This window comes from Balaenoptera acutorostrata, chromosome 9 (assembly GCF_949987535.1).
Source record: "Balaenoptera acutorostrata chromosome 9, mBalAcu1.1, whole genome shotgun sequence".
Taxonomy (NCBI): Eukaryota; Metazoa; Chordata; class Mammalia; order Artiodactyla; family Balaenopteridae; genus Balaenoptera; species Balaenoptera acutorostrata.
In genome coordinates this window covers 40166860-40187493 of record NC_080072.1, presented here as the reverse complement: position 1 = coordinate 40187493, position 20634 = coordinate 40166860, and the positions used below count along the sequence as shown (strand labels likewise).

Sequence of the window (20634 nt, the reverse complement as noted above, 5' to 3'; positions counted from 1 at the left end):
CATGTTCTGTTGATTTTAAACTTTGGAAAGAAATTTTATTAGTTTGAAGTATCCTCAGTTTAATTCTTCTTGGCTTATTTAGATATTTTGGACTATTTTTAAAACTACAAATAAATAATTGGATTTCAATTTGATAATTAGGAAAACAGAGAGTTTATACAACTTTGTTATTTTTTTTCTTTGTTATTTTTTTATAAATTTATTTATTTTATTTTTATTTTTACTTTTGGCTGCGTTGGGTCTTTGTTGCTACACGCGGGCTTTCTCTAGTTGTGGTGAGCAGGGGCTACTCTTCGTTGCAGTGCACGTTGCAGTGGCTTCTCTTGTTGTGGAGCACAGGCTCTAGGCATGCAGGCTTCCGTAGTTGTGGCACATGGGCTCAGTAGTTGTGGCTTGTGGGCTCAGTAGTTGTGGCTCATGGGCTCTAGAGCACAGGCTCAGTAGTTGTGGTGCATGGGCTTAGTTGCTCTGCGGCATGTGGGATCTTCCCGGACCAGGGCTGAAACCTGTGTGCCCTGCATTGGCAGACAGATTCTTAACCACTTGGCCACCAGGGAAGCTCAACTTTGTTATATTTGAATTTGTCTTTTGACTATATGTTGTAAGAATTCTTCCAGTGCAATATTTGTTGGAAAATATTATTCTAGTCATCATTTGTATAGGTTTATATTTAATTATATTAAATGTAAAATCAGAAAAATATGTAATATTTGTTGTAATTTTCTGGGGAAAAAGACAAATTTGACAATGTTGAAAGAATGGATTGTTTGCAAAACACTAATGTTGCACATTTTGGCTAGAATATTAAAATTTGTAATTTGTACATATCCTACATTGTTATTTTAATAGTATCACTAGCGTACTTATTTTCTACACTAGATATTGAGCAAAAACATTTCTTTTGTGTGTGTGTTTCCAACCATCATGATAGATGCTTATATGCATGTATGTAAATGTAACATGGCTGAGCCTTTTTCTTTTACCTCAGTTTAAAAAATGCCAAACAGCACAATAGCCATAACTTAATTATCTACGGAGTGTTTACTTTGGAGGTGAAGTAAGTTAGCTAACAAAAATACTTGAGAATAAACATAATGCAGCAACTTTTATACAGGGAAATATATTTCCACTTTTCAAAGTGCTTCATATATTCATAGAAACATTAGAAAATGTAACTCTGCCTAAATAATTCCATACTCTTATAAGATGTTAAATTCAAATGAAGTGATTTATCATTTCTAAAAACAAACAAACAAACAAGAAACACTAACGTTGTAGAGTCATAGAGCCTCAGGGTCGTCTTAAAGATCATTTACCTGGAAGGGACCTCTTCTCCAGCATTTCCTAGTAGACTTTTATCCAGCCCTGCTTCCAGTGATAGGATTGAAGTGGAAATCACAGTAGTTTCCAGGCTTGTCTCCAATATTGGAATCACCTAAGAGCTTCAAAAAATACTGATTATTGTGTCCCACCTCCAGAGATTGTGATTTCATTCTTCTGAAGTGCAGTCTGGGCTATGAAATTTTTAAAAGATCTTCGGGTGATTCTAATGTGCAGACAAGTTTGGGAACTGCTGGTAAATCATGTGGAAAACCAATCAACATTAGAGAATCTATGCTGGGGAGGAAACCTGACTGATGTTATGAAGACTCTGTAAGCATTTAAATGTTACTTCAGTTACATGCACGCACACACCAGTGTTTGTAATGTGTAGGAAACATTTCCACTTAACTTCAAGAACCATTTAATAGCAAGATATCACAGTGACAAAGAATCCATGATAATGGGATAGTGGAAAGTACTGGGGGCTGGGTGTTAGGACCCTGGCTCTGTCATTCTCCAACTAGATGATTTTTTTTTTCCTCCTAGTGTCTGGAGAAAAAACTCTAAAAGTTCTAGACTGTGAGCTTTTACTAACTTTGCTAACTAAAATTTCCTAACTTTTCCATTTGAAATCATTTCAGATTTGCAAAAAGCATGCAAAAATAGTACAAAGAATTCCCATAAGCCCTTCACCTAGCTTCCCCAAGTGTTAACATCTTACAAAGTTATTAAAATCAGGAAATCAACATTAATACAATTTTACTAACTAATCTGCAAATTTTGCCAATTATCCCACTAATACACTTTTTCTAGGCTAAGAACAAATCCAGGATCTCACATTGCATTTAGTTGTGTGTACATGTGTGTGTTTGTTAACTTTGACAAAAAATTATCAAGCCTATCCAAAAAGGTTGCAACAATTGTACAGCTACTTCTAGTATGCCCTTCCCCTAGATATATCAGTTCTTAGCAGCTTGCCACATTTGCCTTCAAGCTTTCTCTCTGTATAATTTAGTTTTTTTACTGAAGCATTTCAGAAGTTTCAGACATTGTGATCCTTTACTGTAAATATGTGAGTGAGCATCTCCTAAGAACAAGGACATTCTTTTATAATAACCGTCTTATAAAAATTATCCTCTTGGGGCTTCCCTGGTGGCGCAGTGGTTGAGAATCTGCCTGCCAATGCAGGGGACGCGGGTTTGAGCCCTGGTCTGGGAAGATCCCACATGCCGCGGAGCAACTAGGCCCGTGAGCCACAATAACTGAGCCTGCGCGTCTGGAGCTTGTGCTCCGCAACAAGAGAGGCCGTGACGGTGAGAGGCCCGCGCACCATGATGAGGAGTGGCCCCCACTTGCCGCAATTAGAGAAAGCCCTAGCATAGAAGCAAAGACCCAACACAGCCATAAATAAATAAATTAAATTAAATTTAAAAAAATTATCCTCTTATCAAATTCAGGAAATTTAACGTTGTTACTATGGACAAAGGATGTGGTCTGCCATTTCAATAAAGAAAGGATGTTGCTACCCTCAAGCCATCAGCCATCATAGCTGCCCACAAGAGTGCACCCTGAGGGGAACTCAGGATGGAGATAAACAGGATACTAGTCCTTAGAGGGTTGAAGTGCATATCAAAGGCATGATTTCATTGAGCCCAGATTCTTGCATCTTCCCATACATAGAAAAGTGCTAAATTCATTAACCTGAGATGTCTGGTTTTCTTTAATTAACGGTAATCTTTTAATGTTCTGACTACCTGTTTTTGTTGTTGTTTTTTCACAAAAACTCCTATACAGTATATCCTGGTTCCTCCCTTACCTCTTTGCAACAGCCCCTTGGAGCTATCTGAGAGGCTGTCTCCCGGGCTTCAGTCCTCAGTAAGTCCACTGAAAAAAACATAATTCTCAACTCTTAGGTTGTGTGTTTTTTTTCAGTTGACATTCTAATACTATTGATCTATTATAACATCTGGTCCATATTCAGATTTCACCAGTTGTCTGAATACTGTCCTTCATAGTAATTTTTTTTTTTTTGTCATCTAGGATTTAATCCAGAATCAAGCTTTGCATTTACTTGTCATGTCTCTTTTATTTCCCTTAAGCTGAAATAGCTCTTCAGCCTTTCTTTGTCTTTCATGACATTGACATTTTTGAAAAGTACAGGCCAGTTATTTTATAGAATGGCCCTCAACTTGCATTTGTCTAGATCAGTGTTTCTCAAAGTATGTTCTGTGACTGGTGCTGGTCTATACACCAGTGTCACCCAACAATGAGGGGTCAACATAGAAACTGAAATTAGTTATGCCTTTGAAAATAATTTTATGTCTGTTTTATAATAAAAATGGGAGCTTATATTTTTATGTCTTGATTTCCTTTTTCTAAGAATTCATTTTTGTTGTATTTTATAAAATATCAGTCCTCAATGGGTTGGATATTTTCTTTAAAAAGGTCCTTTGTCACAGCTACTTTGAGCAGCACTGGTCTAGATGAGCTTTTTGAAGCTAAGGACTGTGATTTAGTCACCTGAATCCATTACATTCAGACCGTACCTGGCAGAGTTCAGTGAATGGTTGCCTGTGGGATGACTTAAAATGGCCATTCCTTTATTAGAGACACTTATGCTGAGTTCAAATCTGTCTCTCCATAAATTCTACATAGGAACCTTCCTTCTGCCTTCAAAAACATATAACATGTCTACGCATATACTTATGTGTTAGCTTTTCAGAGATTTAAAAACTGATAATAAGTCTTAAAGCCCCAGTCTACTCCAAGCAAAAGTAGCTCCATTCCTTTTACCATTTGTAGTGATTAGGATTAAGTTTTGCTGAAAATAAGAACACCTCAAATAAGAATGGCTTATTGACTTTGTTTCTTATGTTCTGCAAGCTCAGAGGTGTCATTCTAGGGCTGGTAGGGAAGTTTCCCAAATCATCAGGGACCCAGCGCCCCTCTATTTTGCTGTCCCATTGTCCCCAATGTGTGACTTTTACACTGTGGTCCAAGATGTCTGCTGATGCTCTAGCTATTACAGCTGCATTCCTGCCAGCAGATGGAAGAAAGGGTAAAGAGCATATCCCTCCCTTTAAAGACATTTCCCAGAAAGCACACAAAACACTTCCATTTATATTAATTGGGTCAGAACCTGGTCATATGGCCACAGTGAGCTTGTTCTGCAGATAAGGGAGAATGTAAATATTTGTTTAGTTACTGACAGGACCACTAACTCAAAATTCACTGTGCCAATAAGACTACTCTTTATTGGGATTTGATCCACAGCCCACAGGATACTGTAATTCTTACAACAGTCCTGCAGGGCACATTTTATGACCTGAATTTTAGAGAAGTGGAAATCGAGGCTGTCGGGGTAGAGGAGCTGGGGTAACTTGCCTTCTGTCCTGCAAAGAGCAGCTGGTGTAGCTGGCATCTGAGTCCAGGTCTGCCTGTGAGTTTCTGTAGGTTACACTCTTTTTAAAGATGTGAGAAAAATAATTAAATAGGATCAATGAGACTACTGGAATGCAAGATGCTGGAGAAAGAGATATGTGAGTTTATAACAACAGCAAATGCCACTTGTGTTCTGAACTTGGCAGTTAAATTGATTTTAAAGGTGGTCTAGAGATTGTAAAACTAGATCACTGAGCATTTTGTTTTGCTTGGAGAGGTCACAAGCCACGTTTTGGTTAGTAAGGGGAAATGGGCTGCTTTCAGACATTTGACTGAAGCATCCTGGAGATATAAATTTAGCTTTAGGTTTCAGTAATATAAGATTTTGTTTTTTAAAGAAATGTAAGCTGGAGCTGGTAGCAGATGTTCCTATTCTATAAGTTTGCTTTACAACAATATGAAAATAAGTGACATTCTTTACAGGTTGAAGGGTTTATTTTTTGTATTGTCGACTGAAAAAATACGCGCAACCTAAAAGTTATGTTTTTTTTTTAACATCTTTATTGGAGTATAATTGCTTTACAATGGTGTGTTAGTTTCTGCTGTATCACAAAGTGAATCAGCTATACATATACATATATCCCCATATCTCCTCCCTCTTGCGGCTCCCTCCCACCCTCCCTATCCCACCCCTCTAGGTGGTCACAAAGCACTGAGCTGATCTCCCTGTGCTATGCGGCTGCTTCCTACTAGCTATCTATTTTGCATTTGGTAGTGTATGTGTCAATGCCACTCTCTGAGTTATGTTTTATTCGGCGGGAATTTTTAGGACTTCAAGCCCGGGAGGCAGCATCTCAAGTAACCCTGAGAAAACTGCTCCAAGGAGGCGAGGGGGCGGGTTTTGCAACAAAGGGCAGGTAGTCAGGAACATCAAAAGATTATTGTTAATTAAAGAAAACCAGATACCCCAAGTTAAGGAATTAAGCCCATTTCTATGTATGGGAAGATGCAAGAGTCTGGGCTCACTGAAATCATTCCTTTGATACGTACCTCAACTATCTGGGGCCAGTGTCCTGTGTTTTTGAAGGGAGTGGCTGCAGTCTGATGGCTGCTAGATGGCAGGTATTCTTTCCTTCCTGAGTTGCCTCAGGGCTCACCAGCTTACCTTCTGGTGGTGGCTACAATCCCCGGTGACTGTGACAGCCTCTGTTTACTGATATGGCAGGAAATAATCCATTTCTCAGTATCAAAATAAAGAATGACTTTTCAGAACCGTAAAAAAAAAAAGAAAAAGAAAAAGTAATGTTAGTTTATCATGCTGATGGTAAGAACAATTGCCCCCAATGCGCTCCTGCATAGTGGATCTTCCTTAGAGCAGCGCCCAGGCGATCGGATCCTGGCCTCAGTTTACAAAGCGAACGTAGAGGCTGACGCGAACCCTGTGCCCCAGCCGGCCGGCGCGTTCGGGGGCGGGGACTGCCTGCCCACTGCCCGCCGCTCCCACTCCCGCTCCCACTCCGGGCGTGCGCGCGCAGCCGGTGGAGGTGTGACTGGGCAAGGCGCTGGCGGTAACTTCTCTGTGAACGGAGCAACCAAAACGACTTCTCGCAGAGTTGCAGAAGGTGAAAATGCGCCATTAACTAATTCTGCATAAAGTTCCAGTCACCGCGCAAGAGATGTTCTGTCCACCCACTCCTTAGGAGCTGCCCACTCCTAAGAGGAAGAAAGCAACTGAGAGGAGGTTCGAGGATGCCGGTTCCGGGAGGCTGTGGCCATGGCGCAGAGGGCGGCCGGCCCCATGTGGTGGGGCTCCGTGCGGTGCTCCCGGTTCTGATGCTGGTCCTGAGGCTCACGCTGCTCACCGCAGGTAGGGCAGGAGGGAGAGAAGGAAGGAGGCAGGAGGGAGAGAAGGAAGGAGGCCGGGAGGGAGGAGGCGTGGCTTTCGCTACGCTGTGAGGTCCGAGTCCGGCTGGGGCTAAATATCTTAAAAAGCCCCAACCAACCCTGAACTCTCTATTGTGAAATGCGGATTCATTTACTGATTCAACAGTTGTATACTGACGCCTACTATGTGCGGAGTCGGCACTTGTACGAGCCTGTGAGCACGCGCTCTGATGTTCTTTAAACCTCTGCCTCTCTTGCATCATGCCAGTTGCTGGAACGGAGGGGCGTGAGATAAATTTACTCTGGGACTTCCCTGGCGGTCCAGTGGTTGAGACTCCACGCTTCCACTGCAGGGAGCACGGGTTTGATCCCTGGTTGGGGAACTAAGATCCCGCATGCCTGCTGCCAAAACAGGAAGTTTATTTCTCACAGTTCTGGAGGCTGGGAAGTCCATGATCAAGGTGCTGACTGATTTGGTTCCTGGTGAGGGACCCCTTCCTGGCTTGTAGATGAACACTTTCTTACTATATCCTCAGGTTTGGAGAGATATCTCATATTTCTCATGTCTCTTATTTTTTATTTTTATTTATTTATTTTTTGGCTGCGTGGCATGTGGGATCTTAATTCCCCGATCAGGGACCAAACCCATGCCCCCTGCAGTGGAAGCACAGAGTCTAAACCACTGGACCGCCAGGAAACTCCCTCTTATGTCTCTTATAAGAGCACTAATCTGATTCATGAGGGCTCACCCTCATGACCTAATTATCTCCCAAAGGCCCCTCCTCCAAATACCATCACACTGGGGATTAGGCCACAACATATGAATTTGGTGGGGACACAAACAGTCCGTAACACATCCCCCAAACACATTTGTGGATTAGAAGCAACATTGCCAAGATGGCAATACTTGCCAAATTGATTTACAGATTCAGTTCAATTCCTGTTAGAAACTTGGCTGACTTCTTTGTAGAAATTGAAAAACTGATTCTCAAATTCCTCTGAAATTGCAAGGCACCCAGCATAGCCAAAACAATCTTGGAAAAGAAAAAAAAAAAAGAACAAAGTTGAAGGATTTTATGTGGATTAATGAGGGGCCATGAACTAAGGTCCTTTGTATCTGAAGACCCCTCCCCCCGCCCCCACAAAAAGGGAAGTTGTTTCCAATTATATGGCAGTGTTTTAGAGCCCCAGGCCTATGTTTCTTCCAAGGGTCTTCCATAACAGAATTCTCATATTGCCTCAGGTTTTCTGGAAGTGGAGATGGCAGGGAGGACTCAGATGGTTTTCCTGAATGAAAATGCGACTATCTTTTGCAAGATCCCTGGTTTCCCACACCTGGACATCAACAGTATGGGTATCACCTGGTTTCGGAAGGCTCAGGTGTCTGAAACAGAGATCAAACTGTTTGAATTTTTTGGAGACCACAAAGTGGCATTCCGACCTGGAGCCAACGTGTCTCCATGGAGACTGAAGAGGGGGGATGCCTCACTGCAGCTGCCTGGGGTCCAACTGTGGGAAGCAGGAGAGTACCGATGTGAGTTGGTGGTCACTCCTCAGAAGGCACAGGGGAGAGTCTGGCTGGAGGTTGTAGGTGAGTGCCTGAGGGCAGTGCCCTGTGATTCCCATGGTGATGGGGCTTGGGGTGGTGATGTAGATGGGCCGAGTGGAGCAGAGCATGGGCCTAGGAGTCAAATAGACGTGGGTTTGAGTCCTGGGCTTCCATGGACTTCTAGACAACTTTGGACAAGTTATTAATCACGCTGAATCTCAATGCCCTTCCCTCTAAACAAATGTAATAGTACTTTTCTAAGAGGATTGATTGTAGGGAAGAGGCTATGAAAAATGCAAGGAAGATGCTTAGAATAGTGTTTGGCCCATTTTAAGTTCGCAGTAAAAGATAGTCAAAGTAATTATATAATTTCCCTGGTGTGTGGACAGTTAGTCTTAAATGAAGAGGTACCTCTGAAAGGTAGCTAGGGAAGGAGAGAGACTGCACTCTGGTTCCATGGATCTGAATCCTATTCTATCTAACTTTGTTGCTTCCAAACTGAGTGATTGGGTCAGCCATTTAACATCGTTACACGTGAATTTTCCCATGTGCAAATGAATTTTCCCTCATTTTGCATGTGCAAAATGAGGTGATAAGTCATACCTGCCTCACAGTGTTCTGAGGATTACACAAGATCATGTATGAAAACGCTCAGCCAGTGCTGTTTTGAGGTAGGTGCTCAGTCAAGATTTATAACAACACTTTTCCCTAAACACGTTTTTGAGCTCCACTTTCTTCTATTATAAATAGGTCAGATACTCTGTGGGTGAGCTTGGGGCTGCCATAACAAAACGCCACTGACTGGGTGGCTTAAACAACAGAAATTTATTTTCTCACAATTCTGGAGTCTAGAAGTCTGAGATCAAGGTGACAGCAGGGTTGGTTTCTTCAGAGGCCTCTCTCCTTGGTTTGTAGGTGCTTGTCTTCTCCCTGTGTCTTCACCCCCTCTTCCCTCTGTGTTTGTGTATCCTAATCTCTTCTTATAAAGGCATCAGTCATATTAGATGAGGACTCAACCTAATGATCTCATTTAATTTACCAACCTCAATAAAAACCCTACCTTCAAACATAGTCACAGTCTGAGGGACTAGGATTAGGACTTCAACATATGAATTTGGGGGGGCGTACAATTCAGCCTGTAACTGAGGGGCAGTGTCTGTGAGCCCTCCATAATTGTACTTAAGACTTTGAATGTTTTGTACATATTAATTTTGGTAATGAGCATGTATATTAGAATTCATTTCCTCTGCAACTGACAGAAGGCCTAAAATAAAAGGTATTTTTTTCCAAAAATTAGATACACTTTATTTTTTAGAAGAGTTTTAGATTTACAGAGAAATTGGAAAGATAGTACCGAGTTCCCATATTACTCTTGCCTCCGCACCCCACTTGCCCCATTAGTAGCATCTTGTATTTATGGTATATTTGTTATAATTAATGAACCAATATTGATACATTATTCATTAAAGTCCATAGTTTATTCAGATTTCCTTAGTTTTTTTTCCCCTGATAATTTTCCTTGTTCTGAAGGCTACTTTGAAATTCATATAGCTACTCAAGTTCTCTTTGGGTTAGTATTAGTATGGTATATCTTTCTCAATCCTTTTACTTTTAATCTATTTGGGTCCTCATATTTAAAGTGGGTTTCTTGTAGAAAGCACATGTTTGAGGCTTTTTTTAATCCACTCTGACAGTCTCTGTCTTATACTTGATGTAGTTAGACCATTCATTTAAAGTGATTGCGTATATAGTTGGACTGATATGTATCATGTTTGTATCTGTTTTCTATTTGATGCCCTTTGTTTTTAAAATTTTTTAAATTTAATTTTCCCCCTCTTTTTATGCCTTCTCTGGTTTTAATTGAATATTTTATATGATACCATTTTCTCTCTTTTCTCTGTATATCAATTATACTTATTTAAAATTTATTTTAATGATTGTCCTAGAGTTTGCAGTGTACATTTACAACTAATTTAAGTCTGCTTTCAAATAACACTGTATTGCTCCATGGGTAGTACAGGTACTTAATAACAGTATTTCCAGTTCTTCTCTCCCATCTCTTATAACATTACTGTCATTCATTTAACTTTTTCATATGCTATAACCACCCAGTACATTGTTGCTATTATTTTGAATGAACACAATGATCTGTTAGATCAGTTAAGCATAAGAAAAATAAATGTTTTATTTTGCCTTCATTTATTCCTTCTCTGACACTCTTCCTTTCTTTTTGTAGATTCTAGTTTCTGACCTATATCATTCTCCGTCTCTCTGAAGAACTTCTTTTAACATGTAGCAAAGCAGGTCTACTGGTGACAGATTTCCTCAGTTTTTGTCTATCTGAGAAAGTATACTTCATTTTTGAAGGGTAATTCTTCTGGATATAGGAGTCTAGATTGGTGGGGTTTTCTTTCTTTGAATACTTTAAATATTTCACTCCACTCTCTTCTTGCTTGCATTTAAGAAGTCCCATGTCATCCTTATCCTTGTTCCTCTATAGGTAAGTTATTTTTTTCCTCTGGCTTCTTTCAAGATTTTCTCTTTGTTTTTTTGCATTTTGAATATGGTACACCTAGGTATAGATTTTTTTTTTTCTTTTTTTGGTATTTTTCTGCTTGGTGTTGTCTGAGCTTCCTGGATCTGTGCTTTGGTGTCTGTCATTAATTTTGTAAAATTCTCAGCCATTATTTTTCAAAATGTTTCTTCTGCTCCTTTCTCTTTTCTTCTTCTGGTATTCCTATTACATATGTTACCTTTTGCAGTCATTGCACAGTTCTTGGATATTCTGTTCCCTTCTGGTTTTTTTCCCCATTCTTTTTTCTCTTTGCATTTCAGTTTGGGAAGTTTCTATTGACATTTTTAAGCTAGCTGATTCTTTCCTTGGCACTGTGAAGTTTACTGATGAGCCCATCAGAGGCATTCTTCATTTCTTTTATAATGTTTCTGATTTCTAGCATTTCCTTTTGATTCTTTCTTAAAGTTTCCATCTCTCTATTTACATTATCCATCTGTTCTTGCATGTTGTCTGCTTTTTCCATTAGTGCTCTTAACATTTTAATCATTATTTAGAATTCTCTATCCGATAATTCTAAAATCTGTGTCATACGAGAGTCTGGTTCTGAGGCTTGCTTTGTCTTTTCATACTTTTCAGCATGCCTTGTAATTTTTTGTTGAAAACCAGATATTATGTATCAGATAGTAAGAACTGAGGTGAATAGGCTTTTGGTGTGAGAGTCTATGTTGCTTTGGCTAGGCGTTAGGCTGTGTTTAGTGTTAATGCTGTACCTGTAGGTGCCAGAGTTTTCCCCCTTCATTGTTTTGTTTTACTTTCCCTATGAACACCTTAAACAGAGCCTGTGTTTAACAGCTCTCTCAGTTGTAATCTACTGTTATCATTCTGGAGCTCTGTTGATGTAGTGGTAAGGTGTTGTGGAGGAGAAGCAGTCTATAATCTTATGGTTAAATCTCATTCTTTGAGTTGCCTGAACCCCTAGGCTGTCTCACCTTCAGAAGTGTTTCTAGGTGAGGCGGGAAGGCTAGAGGGGGCTGGAGTTGGCTAATCATCACTATCCCAGGTCAGGCAAGACTCTGGCAAAGTCTTTTCCCTTGAGAGCATCCTTTATTATGGAGAATGCACTGGGTATATTTTTAAATAGTTACTTTTCTTCTCCCCACTGCTCAAAATAGGAGGGAATTTTTCTTGGATCTTCACAGTGAGAGCGTGGTGGGATTCTGGGAGGTAAAACTCATGAAAGTGTTGTGACTCCCCCCTAAGACTGGGCCTTTAGGAGTTTTTTATTCTCAATCTTGTCCACACTTATCCTTTAGCAATTTGTCAGAGTTACTGCTTAAGTGTGTCGACCAGTTTATTACTCCAGTACCTTCTGCTTAAGGTTTTATGATCTCAGCTGTGATTCTCTCAATCTGTCTGTCTTTTTTCAGGGTGGTGGTTTGCCCTGTCACCTCAATTCTCTGATGGATCTAAGAAAAGCTGTGGATTTGCAGTTTGTTCAGCTCAGCTTTTTTTTCCTGTTATGAGGATAGAAGTGATGACTTTAGGTCTTTACATGTCAGAGGGAAGCCAGAAGTCAACAGTGCTTTTAAGAAGGTAGTTTATTTTCCTTTCACAAAAATGTAGCCAACCCAGGACATGTATGGCAGTTCTGTGATCATCTAGGACCTAGGATCCTTTTGTCTCGTCACTTTGCCATCCTCAACCTGCATTTCCACCTTGTGCTTGGAAATGGCTTCTCCATCTCCAGCCATGACGTGGTATTGCAGCCATTCTGCAGGAAGGAAGAAGTGGAGGGGGAGAGACACTGTTCTTTTCTTTAAGATACCCTTGTTATTTCAGGAGACTTCTTAGAAGTTGCTCTCACTACTTCTGAATACATCCAAACTTCCAGACCCTTAGTTCACATGCCTACACCCAGCTGCAGAGGAGGGTGGGAGAAGTAGCTTTAACTTGGAGGTGTCATTGAAGAATGGAGATTCGCAGCAATTAGCAATCTCTGCCACAACACTGTTCCAAGGCTTTCCTCAGATTCTCAATGGTGTCTATGACACAGAGGGGCTTAAGAAACTCTCCTTTATAAAATTGTGGTGAGTTTCAGGGTCACAGCATATCAGCACCCTGCCAGCACTGGGACCAGCATACCCAGAACATTTAGCCTAGGCAGAATACCATTCAGTTTACTCACCTTTCCTGAAGGCTTGCCATGGGTCTGACATTGGGCTGATAATAAGCAAGTCCCTACCTACCCTTAAGGCATGATTTCTCTCCCCTGGCAGCTCACCCAGTCAGTAGCTTGTTTCTGGAGCAAGCCATGGTGAAAGATAATGAAGACAAACATATTTTGTGTAAGTCAAGTGGATTCTACCCAGAGGATATTAGCATAACGTGGAAAAGGTGGACCCAGAAGGAGCCCCAGTTCCAGGAGATTTCTGAGGACATCATCACTGGCCCCACCATCAAGAATGAGGATGGTACATTTAATATCACTAGCTACTTGAGGCTGAGGCCCTCTCTGGAAGACAATGTGACCATCTACCAGTGTGTGGTATGGCATGTATCCTCACTCATGTGCCAGAGTTTCAACTTCACCCCAACTCTGATAGGTAAGCATCCCTCTAGACATTTCCCCAACTTTTCATCTTGAGAGGAGTATAATATCAACTTTGGTTCCCACACAGTCTAGGGGAATATGGGGGCCAATAGGGAAGGAGAGAAAGCTTGGTCTGGTTTAGCTCAGCCCCAGAGTCAGCGGTCCAGATTAGGTCCTTAAGCCGGGACAGATGGTCTAATAGGTAGAGAGTGGTGATGACCTCGCTTCCAGGGTCATGGCTCTGGTCCTGCTGGTCCAATGCATCTGCCTAGAGCTGAGGGAGGTAAGGAAGGCAGAGGCTAACTAGTGGCCCTGGGGAATGTGGTCAGGGTGTGCCAGATGGGGCTTGGGATGGCCCTGAAGGGAGAGAGAAATTGTTCCTGGAAGTAAGGACTAGGGATTGTGTGGGTGGGTGGTGTGTGCAAGGATGTGTTTAGGATATGTGTGGGGCATGGGGAATATGAAATTGAAATATGTTTTGTGTGTATGGTATAAGGGATTTGTCTGGGTGATATGTATATGTGTTAGTCTGTATGGGCTGCTATTGGGTTGGCCAAAAGGTTCATTCGTTTTTTTCCATAAGATGGCACTATTAGCACTTAGTTGTCTTTAACTTCATTCAAAACAGTTTTGTTAGATTGTACATGACAGCTGTCATATCAGTGTGCATTTAAAAAAAGACATCAAAATTGGTGAATTTTTGTGTAGCCATTTTAATATTGAAGATGGAAGAAAAAAAGCAACATTTTTGGCATATTATGCTTTATTATTTCAAGAAAAGTAAAAACGCAACCGAAATGCAAAAAAGATTTGTGCAGTGTATGGAGAAGGTGCTGTGACTGATCAAACGCGTCGAAAGTGGTTTGCGAAGTTTCGTGCTGGAGATTTCTTGCCGGACGATGCTCCACAGTCAGGTAGACCAGTTGAAGTTGATAGCGATCAAATCAAGATATTAATTGAGAACAATCAACATTATACCACGCGGGAGATAGCCAACATACTCAAAATATCCAAATCAAGCATTGAAAATCATTTGCACCAGCTTGGTTATGTTCATCTCTTTGATGTTTGGGTTGCACATAAGTTAAGTGAAAAAAACCTTCTTGACCGTATTTCTGCATGCAATTCTCTACTTAAACATAACGAAAATGTTCTGTTTTTAAAACAAATTGTGATGGGCGATGAAAAGTGGGTACTGTATAATAATGTGAAACGGAAGAGATCGTAGGCAAGCAAAATGAACCACCACCAACCACACGAAAGGCCAGTCTTCATCCAAAGAAGGTGATGTGTATATGGTGGGATTGGAAGGGAGTCCTCTATTATGAGCTCCTTCCGGAAAACCAAACGATTAATTCCAACAAGTACTGCTCCCAGTTAGACCAACTGAAAGCAGTACTCAACGAAAAGCGTCCAGGATTAGTCAACAGAAAATACATAATCTTCCATCAGGATAATGTAAGACCGCATGTTTCTTTGATGACCAGGCAAAAACTGTTACAGCTTGGCTGGGAAGTTCTGATTCATCTGCTGTATTCACCAGACATTGCACCTTTGGATTTCCATTTATTTTGGTCTTTACAAAATTCTCTTAATGGAAAAAATTTCAATTCCCTGGAAGACTATAAAAGGCACCTGGAACAGTTCTTTGCTCAAAAAGATAAAAAGTTTTGGGAAGATGGAATTATGAAGTTGCCTGAAAAATGGCAGAAGATAGTGGAACAAAAGGGTGAATACGTTGTTCAATAAGTTCTTGGTGAAAATGAAAAATGTGTCTTTTATTTTTACTTAAAAATCGAAGGCACTTTTTGGCCAACCCAATACAACAAATTGCCACAGACTGGGTCACTTATAAACAACAGAACTTTATTTTTCACACTTCTGGAGGCTGGAATTCTGAGATTAGTGTGCCACCATGGCTAAGTGAGAGCCCTTTTCCAGGTTTCAGACTTCTCATGGTGTCCTCACATTGTGGAAGGGGCGAGGGATCTCTCAAGGGCCTCCTTTATAAGGCACTAATCTGACTCATGAGGGCTCCACCCTCATGACCTAAAGCTCCCCAAATCCCCACCTCCTAATACCATCATATTGGGCATTAGGATTTCAACATAAGAATTTTGAGGGGAGATAGACATTCAGTCTATAGCAGTATACAAGTGATATAGGGTAGTGTAGTAGTATGGAAGCTTTGAACATGTGCATGGCATGTGTATATTGTATGTGGTGTTTGATATTGTGGTGTTTTTCTGGCAAGTGCTAAGCAGGCTGTTTGATGTGTGGAGGTGTTAAGTGATAGGATGGAGGACGCAAAGACGTGTGGCAGAAGGTTGGTGGTTCTATCTCTGACAGGGAAGATGACACACAACCACACAGATCCTAGAAGCAGTCGTGTGGTCTCTTTGGCCCCTACCAGTAGGTTTCCTCTTAATGTTCTCCTCTTCTTTCTCTCTGCAGAATCTGAGAAGAAAACTGACTCGTGGATTGTTTGGTTGTGTATTGGATTGATCTTTACTGTACTGATCTTAGTAATTTTATTTTTATGTTTTTTTCTTTGGAAAAGGTAAGAGGCTGCAAAGCAAAGTTTAGACTTATGTTTTGGAGTAGGCTCTGGGAGTTCAGAACTCACGGCCAATGCATGGTGTTGGGGAGTTCTCAGGGTTGATGCTGGGATATTCTAAGTGTATTTATGGTGTGTGGCTTTTTCTGATGTGTTGGGGAGGAACTGTCTCATTTGGTCTCCATGTGGTGGCCTGGGACTCTGGGGAGATGCATTGTAAAGCCCCTCTGCCTTCTCATAATAAAGTCTCACTGTAAATCAAACCTGACCTCATTGTTCACACCAGGCCTGTGAATGATGTGGGCTGCACTAGTGTTCTCACATATAGAATCCATAGCTCAGAGAGGGGAATTCCTTCCCCCAGTTGCTCATATTTTTTTAATAGCTCAATGAGATAACTTACCACCCAGATTTTACTGGTTTAACCAAGAACTTCTAACGCTAGTGAGGGTGTTTCCAAACTAAAACATGTTTCCAAACATGTTTATCCCTCTGGCCCACATAGCAAATAAAATAACTCAAGCTGTTGAGACCAGTGTAAATGTGTTGGTTAAATGGTTCTAGGTAATAAAATTGCCTCCAGTTATTTATGAGCCTGCCAAGGCAGAATCTGTGCAATAGCTAATATATCTCATTATAAATGCTTTAGGAAAAGCAGAACAATCCATTAATCAAGAAAAAAGGCTGTTTGTCTAAAGTTGGCCAACTGATTCATAGAGCCTGCTGGAGGGTGAGAGACACTGAAATCAGAGCCTGCTACAGGATGAGAGACCCTGGAAGCTGGAGCTAGTTGCTCTAGTGGAGGCCAGTCTAGATCAGATGACAGCCACCAGACATGTAAGCAAATCTAGCTAAGATCATCAGCACCAACAGAACCGACTCTCAAATGCATGAGAAATACTTATTTTTTCTTTTTCTTTTTTTTTTTCGGGGGTGGGCTGTGTCACGGCATGTGGGATCTTAGTTTTCCTGGCCAGGGATCGAACCTGTGTCCCCTACGGTGGAAGCGTGGAGTCATAACCACTGGAGCACCAGGGAAGTCCCTTTTTTTTTCTTTCTTTCTTTCTCTTTTTGAGAAATACTTATTTTTTCAAAGCCACTGTGTTTTAGGGTGGCTTGTTACGTATCAAAAGCTAACTGATACAGCTCCTCAGGAAGTTGAATTTTGACCCAAAAGTGTGGTTGCCATGGAGATGTGCTGCTGAGACCCCCTCCAAGACAGAGCCTGCTATGAAGAGTGTACTTAGCCACCATGTTCCAGCTATGGCATCTCTGGGATCTGCTGTAGCTTTTGAGCTTATGCCATGCTGTCCTGGCCAGCCAATGGCTGATCAAGGCAGGAATCTTTGGAGCTCCCTGTTGGGGTGGCTGAGATTTTCTTGGACTTGCACTGTCATCTGACGCTCTTGCTAGCCAATCGTCCTTTCTTCCTCCCTTCACAGGTATCAGACCTATGTCAAAGTTTCAGTCAGAACTGTAGTTATTTACTTCCCTCTGGTTTACCCTGGAGTATCTTCTCTTCCCCAATAATAATGGCATTATGGGAAAAACTGGAGTTGATCAAATGAAGAGTATGCAGAGGCAGGGCTGCGTAATAAATTGTGTAGTGTATCACTGCTTCACTCATTGGCATCAGTGCCTGGAAGGACCTAAGTATGGGGGAAAGACAGAAGTTCACACTCCTGTACCCAGGTTGGCCAGTCTAGGTAGCCTGCCTTTCACATCACTCCAGAGTTGGGCCAGCCCAGAGTGGAAATAGAGTAGCGTGTAGGTAGATGAAGATGTACAATGCCCCAATCAGGTGGTCCTGGCACAGAGGATGCCAGTAATCTAGATTCTAATGCAACAAACCCACTCTTTGGAACTCAGTTCTGACCTTAATCCCATTGTTTGGCCTTTCCGCAACTCCTTTCAAGTTGGAACAGATCTGTTGTTCTTCAGGCCTGCCCCAGTCTAGGGTCAGCAGCATTCATGTCTTCTTCCCCCAAGTCTTCTGCATGTCTTGGTACAATAGGGTGTCTGACACTGGACCTGGGGAGACCTCAGAGGTGAGCCCAGAGATGTGTGGGGATCCAGGGCTACTCCCTGCAGCAAGCTCCCTAGGAAAGTTCTCCCTAAAAGAAGATGTTGGAGAGGAACTCAAGAGCAGGACAGAGCTGGGAGGATGCTACCTGAGGAGAATGGGTTCCATAGAAGCTGGGTGAGTCCTCCCCAGCAGAAAGGCTGGAGGTCCACCTTAGTGGGCCACATGTGGGCCATGCGGTGACTGGCTGGAGATGCCAAATCCAGAGGCATTAGGCCTGAGCAGGTTTCCAGTATGGCTAGTGGGCTAGTTTTTCCAGACTAGCAATTCAGTTTCACTACTGAAGAGGGTGGCTTGGCTTCCCTCCTCTCTTGAACTCAGGACTGAGGCCCAGGACACATGTCACAACACCTGGTGTGAGTTGGGGACAGACAGGAGTGGCAGATGTGCCCCATTAGTCTGCACTGCCACCTGACTGGCTGTGGGGAAGGTAGCCTGGAAGGTAGGGACCCCAGTCCATTTGCAAGAAGGCGGAAGATGGAGGGTTCATCATGCACTGGGTGGGAGAAAGTGTTGGTGAGGTCCTGTAATAGGGAAGAACCTTTGTATTCTATTACAAGTTAATCACTAAAGGGATGTTGCCTATAAGCTTAAATTATACATAATGGCCTGTCCCTGGGAACCCTGCCTCCCACGTGATGAGCATTAAGCTAAAATACCTTTGTTTAGCTCAAAGGAAACATCCTGACCAGGCCCACCTGTGAATGACTGCAGCAAGGAAGAAATTAACACATCCCCTCTGGAGGCTGACCGGAACCAGGGCATGTTTGACTTTACCCCCTCCCCTTTTAGTATAAAAGAAGCCTGAATTCTGACTCATGCAAGATGGTTCTTAGGGGCACAAGCGCACCACCTTCTCCGTCTGCTGGCTTTATGAATAAAGTCGCTGTTCTTTGCCTCAACAACTCGTCTCTTGATTTATTGGCCTGGCATGCGGCGAGCAGTACAAGCTTGGACTCAGTTAACAGTCCCTCTGGCTCCCTTGGTGTTTTGGACGTGATCTAGGCTGTCACTTATCATAGCTGAGTCTGTGTCAGTCTCAAATCTGGGACCTTCCTGAGTTATGCTTTCCCTTCCTGTTCTTGGTCTAGAGACATGACAGTTGAGAGCAAGGTGGCACCCCTAGAAAAAGGTGGCACTCAGGAAATTGGGACTGTGCAGCAGGGGGAAGGGAGCAGGGCTGTGGTTTGAGACAGACTTGGGTTCAAATCTTGGGCCTGCCACTTACTAGCTGTGAGATGTTAGCAAGTTAACACCAAGTCTGATCCAGATTCCTCATCTGCAAACCCAGAGAACAGTGCCTCTGCCAGCACTGGACCACAGTGACATGAGCTACATCCTTGGGATCTGGAGAGCCAGTTCTGCACACAGGGTGTGGACGAGCTTGGACTGCTCCATCTGCTCTCATGTGACGCCCAATGCTTTCCTGGAGGCGGAATATCAGAAACAAAATTCTCACAAAAGTTCCTGCTGGGCTGAGTGGAGCTCAGGGGAGCTCCCTTGTCTAGTTTAGACAAGTGCCTTAAAAAGGGGGTGCCCCCACATGGTGGGAGCGCTACCAGTGGACAAGAACATCTGGTGGAGGGTGTCAAGGAAGGGCTGGTCCAGCTGTCCCTCCATGCCTGGAACTTTCCAGCTCCTCCCTGAGCTAAGCCTAAAGGCTAGGGGTCTCAGAGCTGAAAGCCTAGGACCAGTGGTTCTGAGTTTTGGGGATCAAGTAGGTCTTGTCTGTGGTCAGCAGGTGGCGCTGAGCCCTCAGTTCTGCCGGTTCACTGTCACCAGCTGTTTAAGGTGCATGAGGGAGTGGAGGAAGGTTACTCTGGATGGTCCCCAGAGAAGGTGCTGCCCAGGAGCTTCTCATTAGTGAGTCTGGCCCCCTCCTCTGGTCTTAAGGACAGCCAAGCTGAGTCCCAAGAGCCAGGCACTGTCCCCAGAACTCTGGGCCAACTCTGAGTAGCTTCTCATCCCTTCTTCCTCTAAACCAGAAACAGGTCAGCTCAGCAAGGAATCAATGTTGGGGGTCTGTGGGTGCAGAGAAGGGGCATCTTAGAGCTTCGACCAGCAGCTTCCTGGCCGTTCGGCCCTGCCTCTGGAGTAGCCTGGGACAAACTCTCACTGATCCAGCCAAAGCCCTCTGCAGGCCTCAAACTGCAGCATTGACCTTGGCTTGTTGTCCTGTACATTATCCATCATTCATTCATTCATTCATTCAGCACTTACTCAGGGCCAGTCACAGTGCTGAATCAGGCACAGTCCCTGACCTCAAGGAGCCATGCACTTGGGGATGGGGAGACGGACCCATAAACACTGGCAAAAGTAGAATGCCCACAAGCACAGAGGAAGGGAAGGGACCATCGCTTCCTAGAGGAATCAGGGGAGGCTTCAAGGAGGCATCATTTGGCTTGGACCTTAATGGATTTCAACAGGTAGAGATGAGGCTTGGGCAGTCCAGGCAAAGGGAATAAGTAAGCAAAAGCTCAGATGTAGGAAGATAAATACAAGGAGGGGATACTGAGGCTGCCAGCGGGACGGCTGGTTGCACAGTGACCTGGCCAGAGAACAGTAAGCTGTAAGGCTGGAAAGCAGACAAAGCCTGAAATGACTGGTCACAGGTCTAACCTTGACCAGAAGGTGATGAGGAACTACTGGAGGCACTTGACATTGGAGAGAATGATGTCTTTTAATAAGACCACTCTGGTGGCTACATGGCAGATGGTGTGCAGAGGATGAGATGGAGACAAGAAGCCCAGGT

The 20634-nt window shown here is 42.8% G+C and overlaps 1 protein-coding gene across 2 annotated transcripts; it reads left to right on the top strand.

The window, feature by feature from the left end:
- The first annotated feature begins 6207 nt into the window (after window positions 1–6207).
- Window positions 6208–18764, top strand: NCR3LG1 (natural killer cell cytotoxicity receptor 3 ligand 1). Of its 2 annotated transcripts, none has more exons than XM_057552022.1 (5): window positions 6208–6571; window positions 7832–8179; window positions 12929–13255; window positions 15697–15802; window positions 18552–18764. In XM_057552022.1, the coding sequence occupies exons 1-5, from the start codon at window positions 6454–6456 to the stop codon at window positions 18568–18570; spliced, it is 918 nt and encodes a 305-aa protein (XP_057408005.1). In that variant the 5' UTR covers window positions 6208–6453; the 3' UTR covers window positions 18571–18764. The 2 variants fall into 2 exon arrangements, with proteins under 2 accessions (XP_057408005.1, XP_007174925.2); XM_007174863.2 differs by lacking the exon at window positions 18552–18764 and adding an exon at window positions 16449–18543.
- The last annotated feature ends 1870 nt before the right edge of the window (window positions 18765–20634 follow it).

Bases quoted from the DNA above. Each gene is read 5' to 3' on its own strand.
- NCR3LG1 (XM_007174863.2), top strand. From the start codon at position 6,454: ATGCCGGTTCCGGGAGGCTGTGGCCATGGCGCAGAGGGCGGCCGGCCC. The intron at 6,572-7,831 runs GTAGGGCAGGAG...ATATTGCCTCAG, and splicing joins GCTCACGCTGCTCACCGCAG to GTTTTCTGGAAGTGGAGATG. The intron at 13,256-15,696 runs GTAAGCATCCCT...TTCTCTCTGCAG, and splicing joins CTTCACCCCAACTCTGATAG to AATCTGAGAAGAAAACTGAC.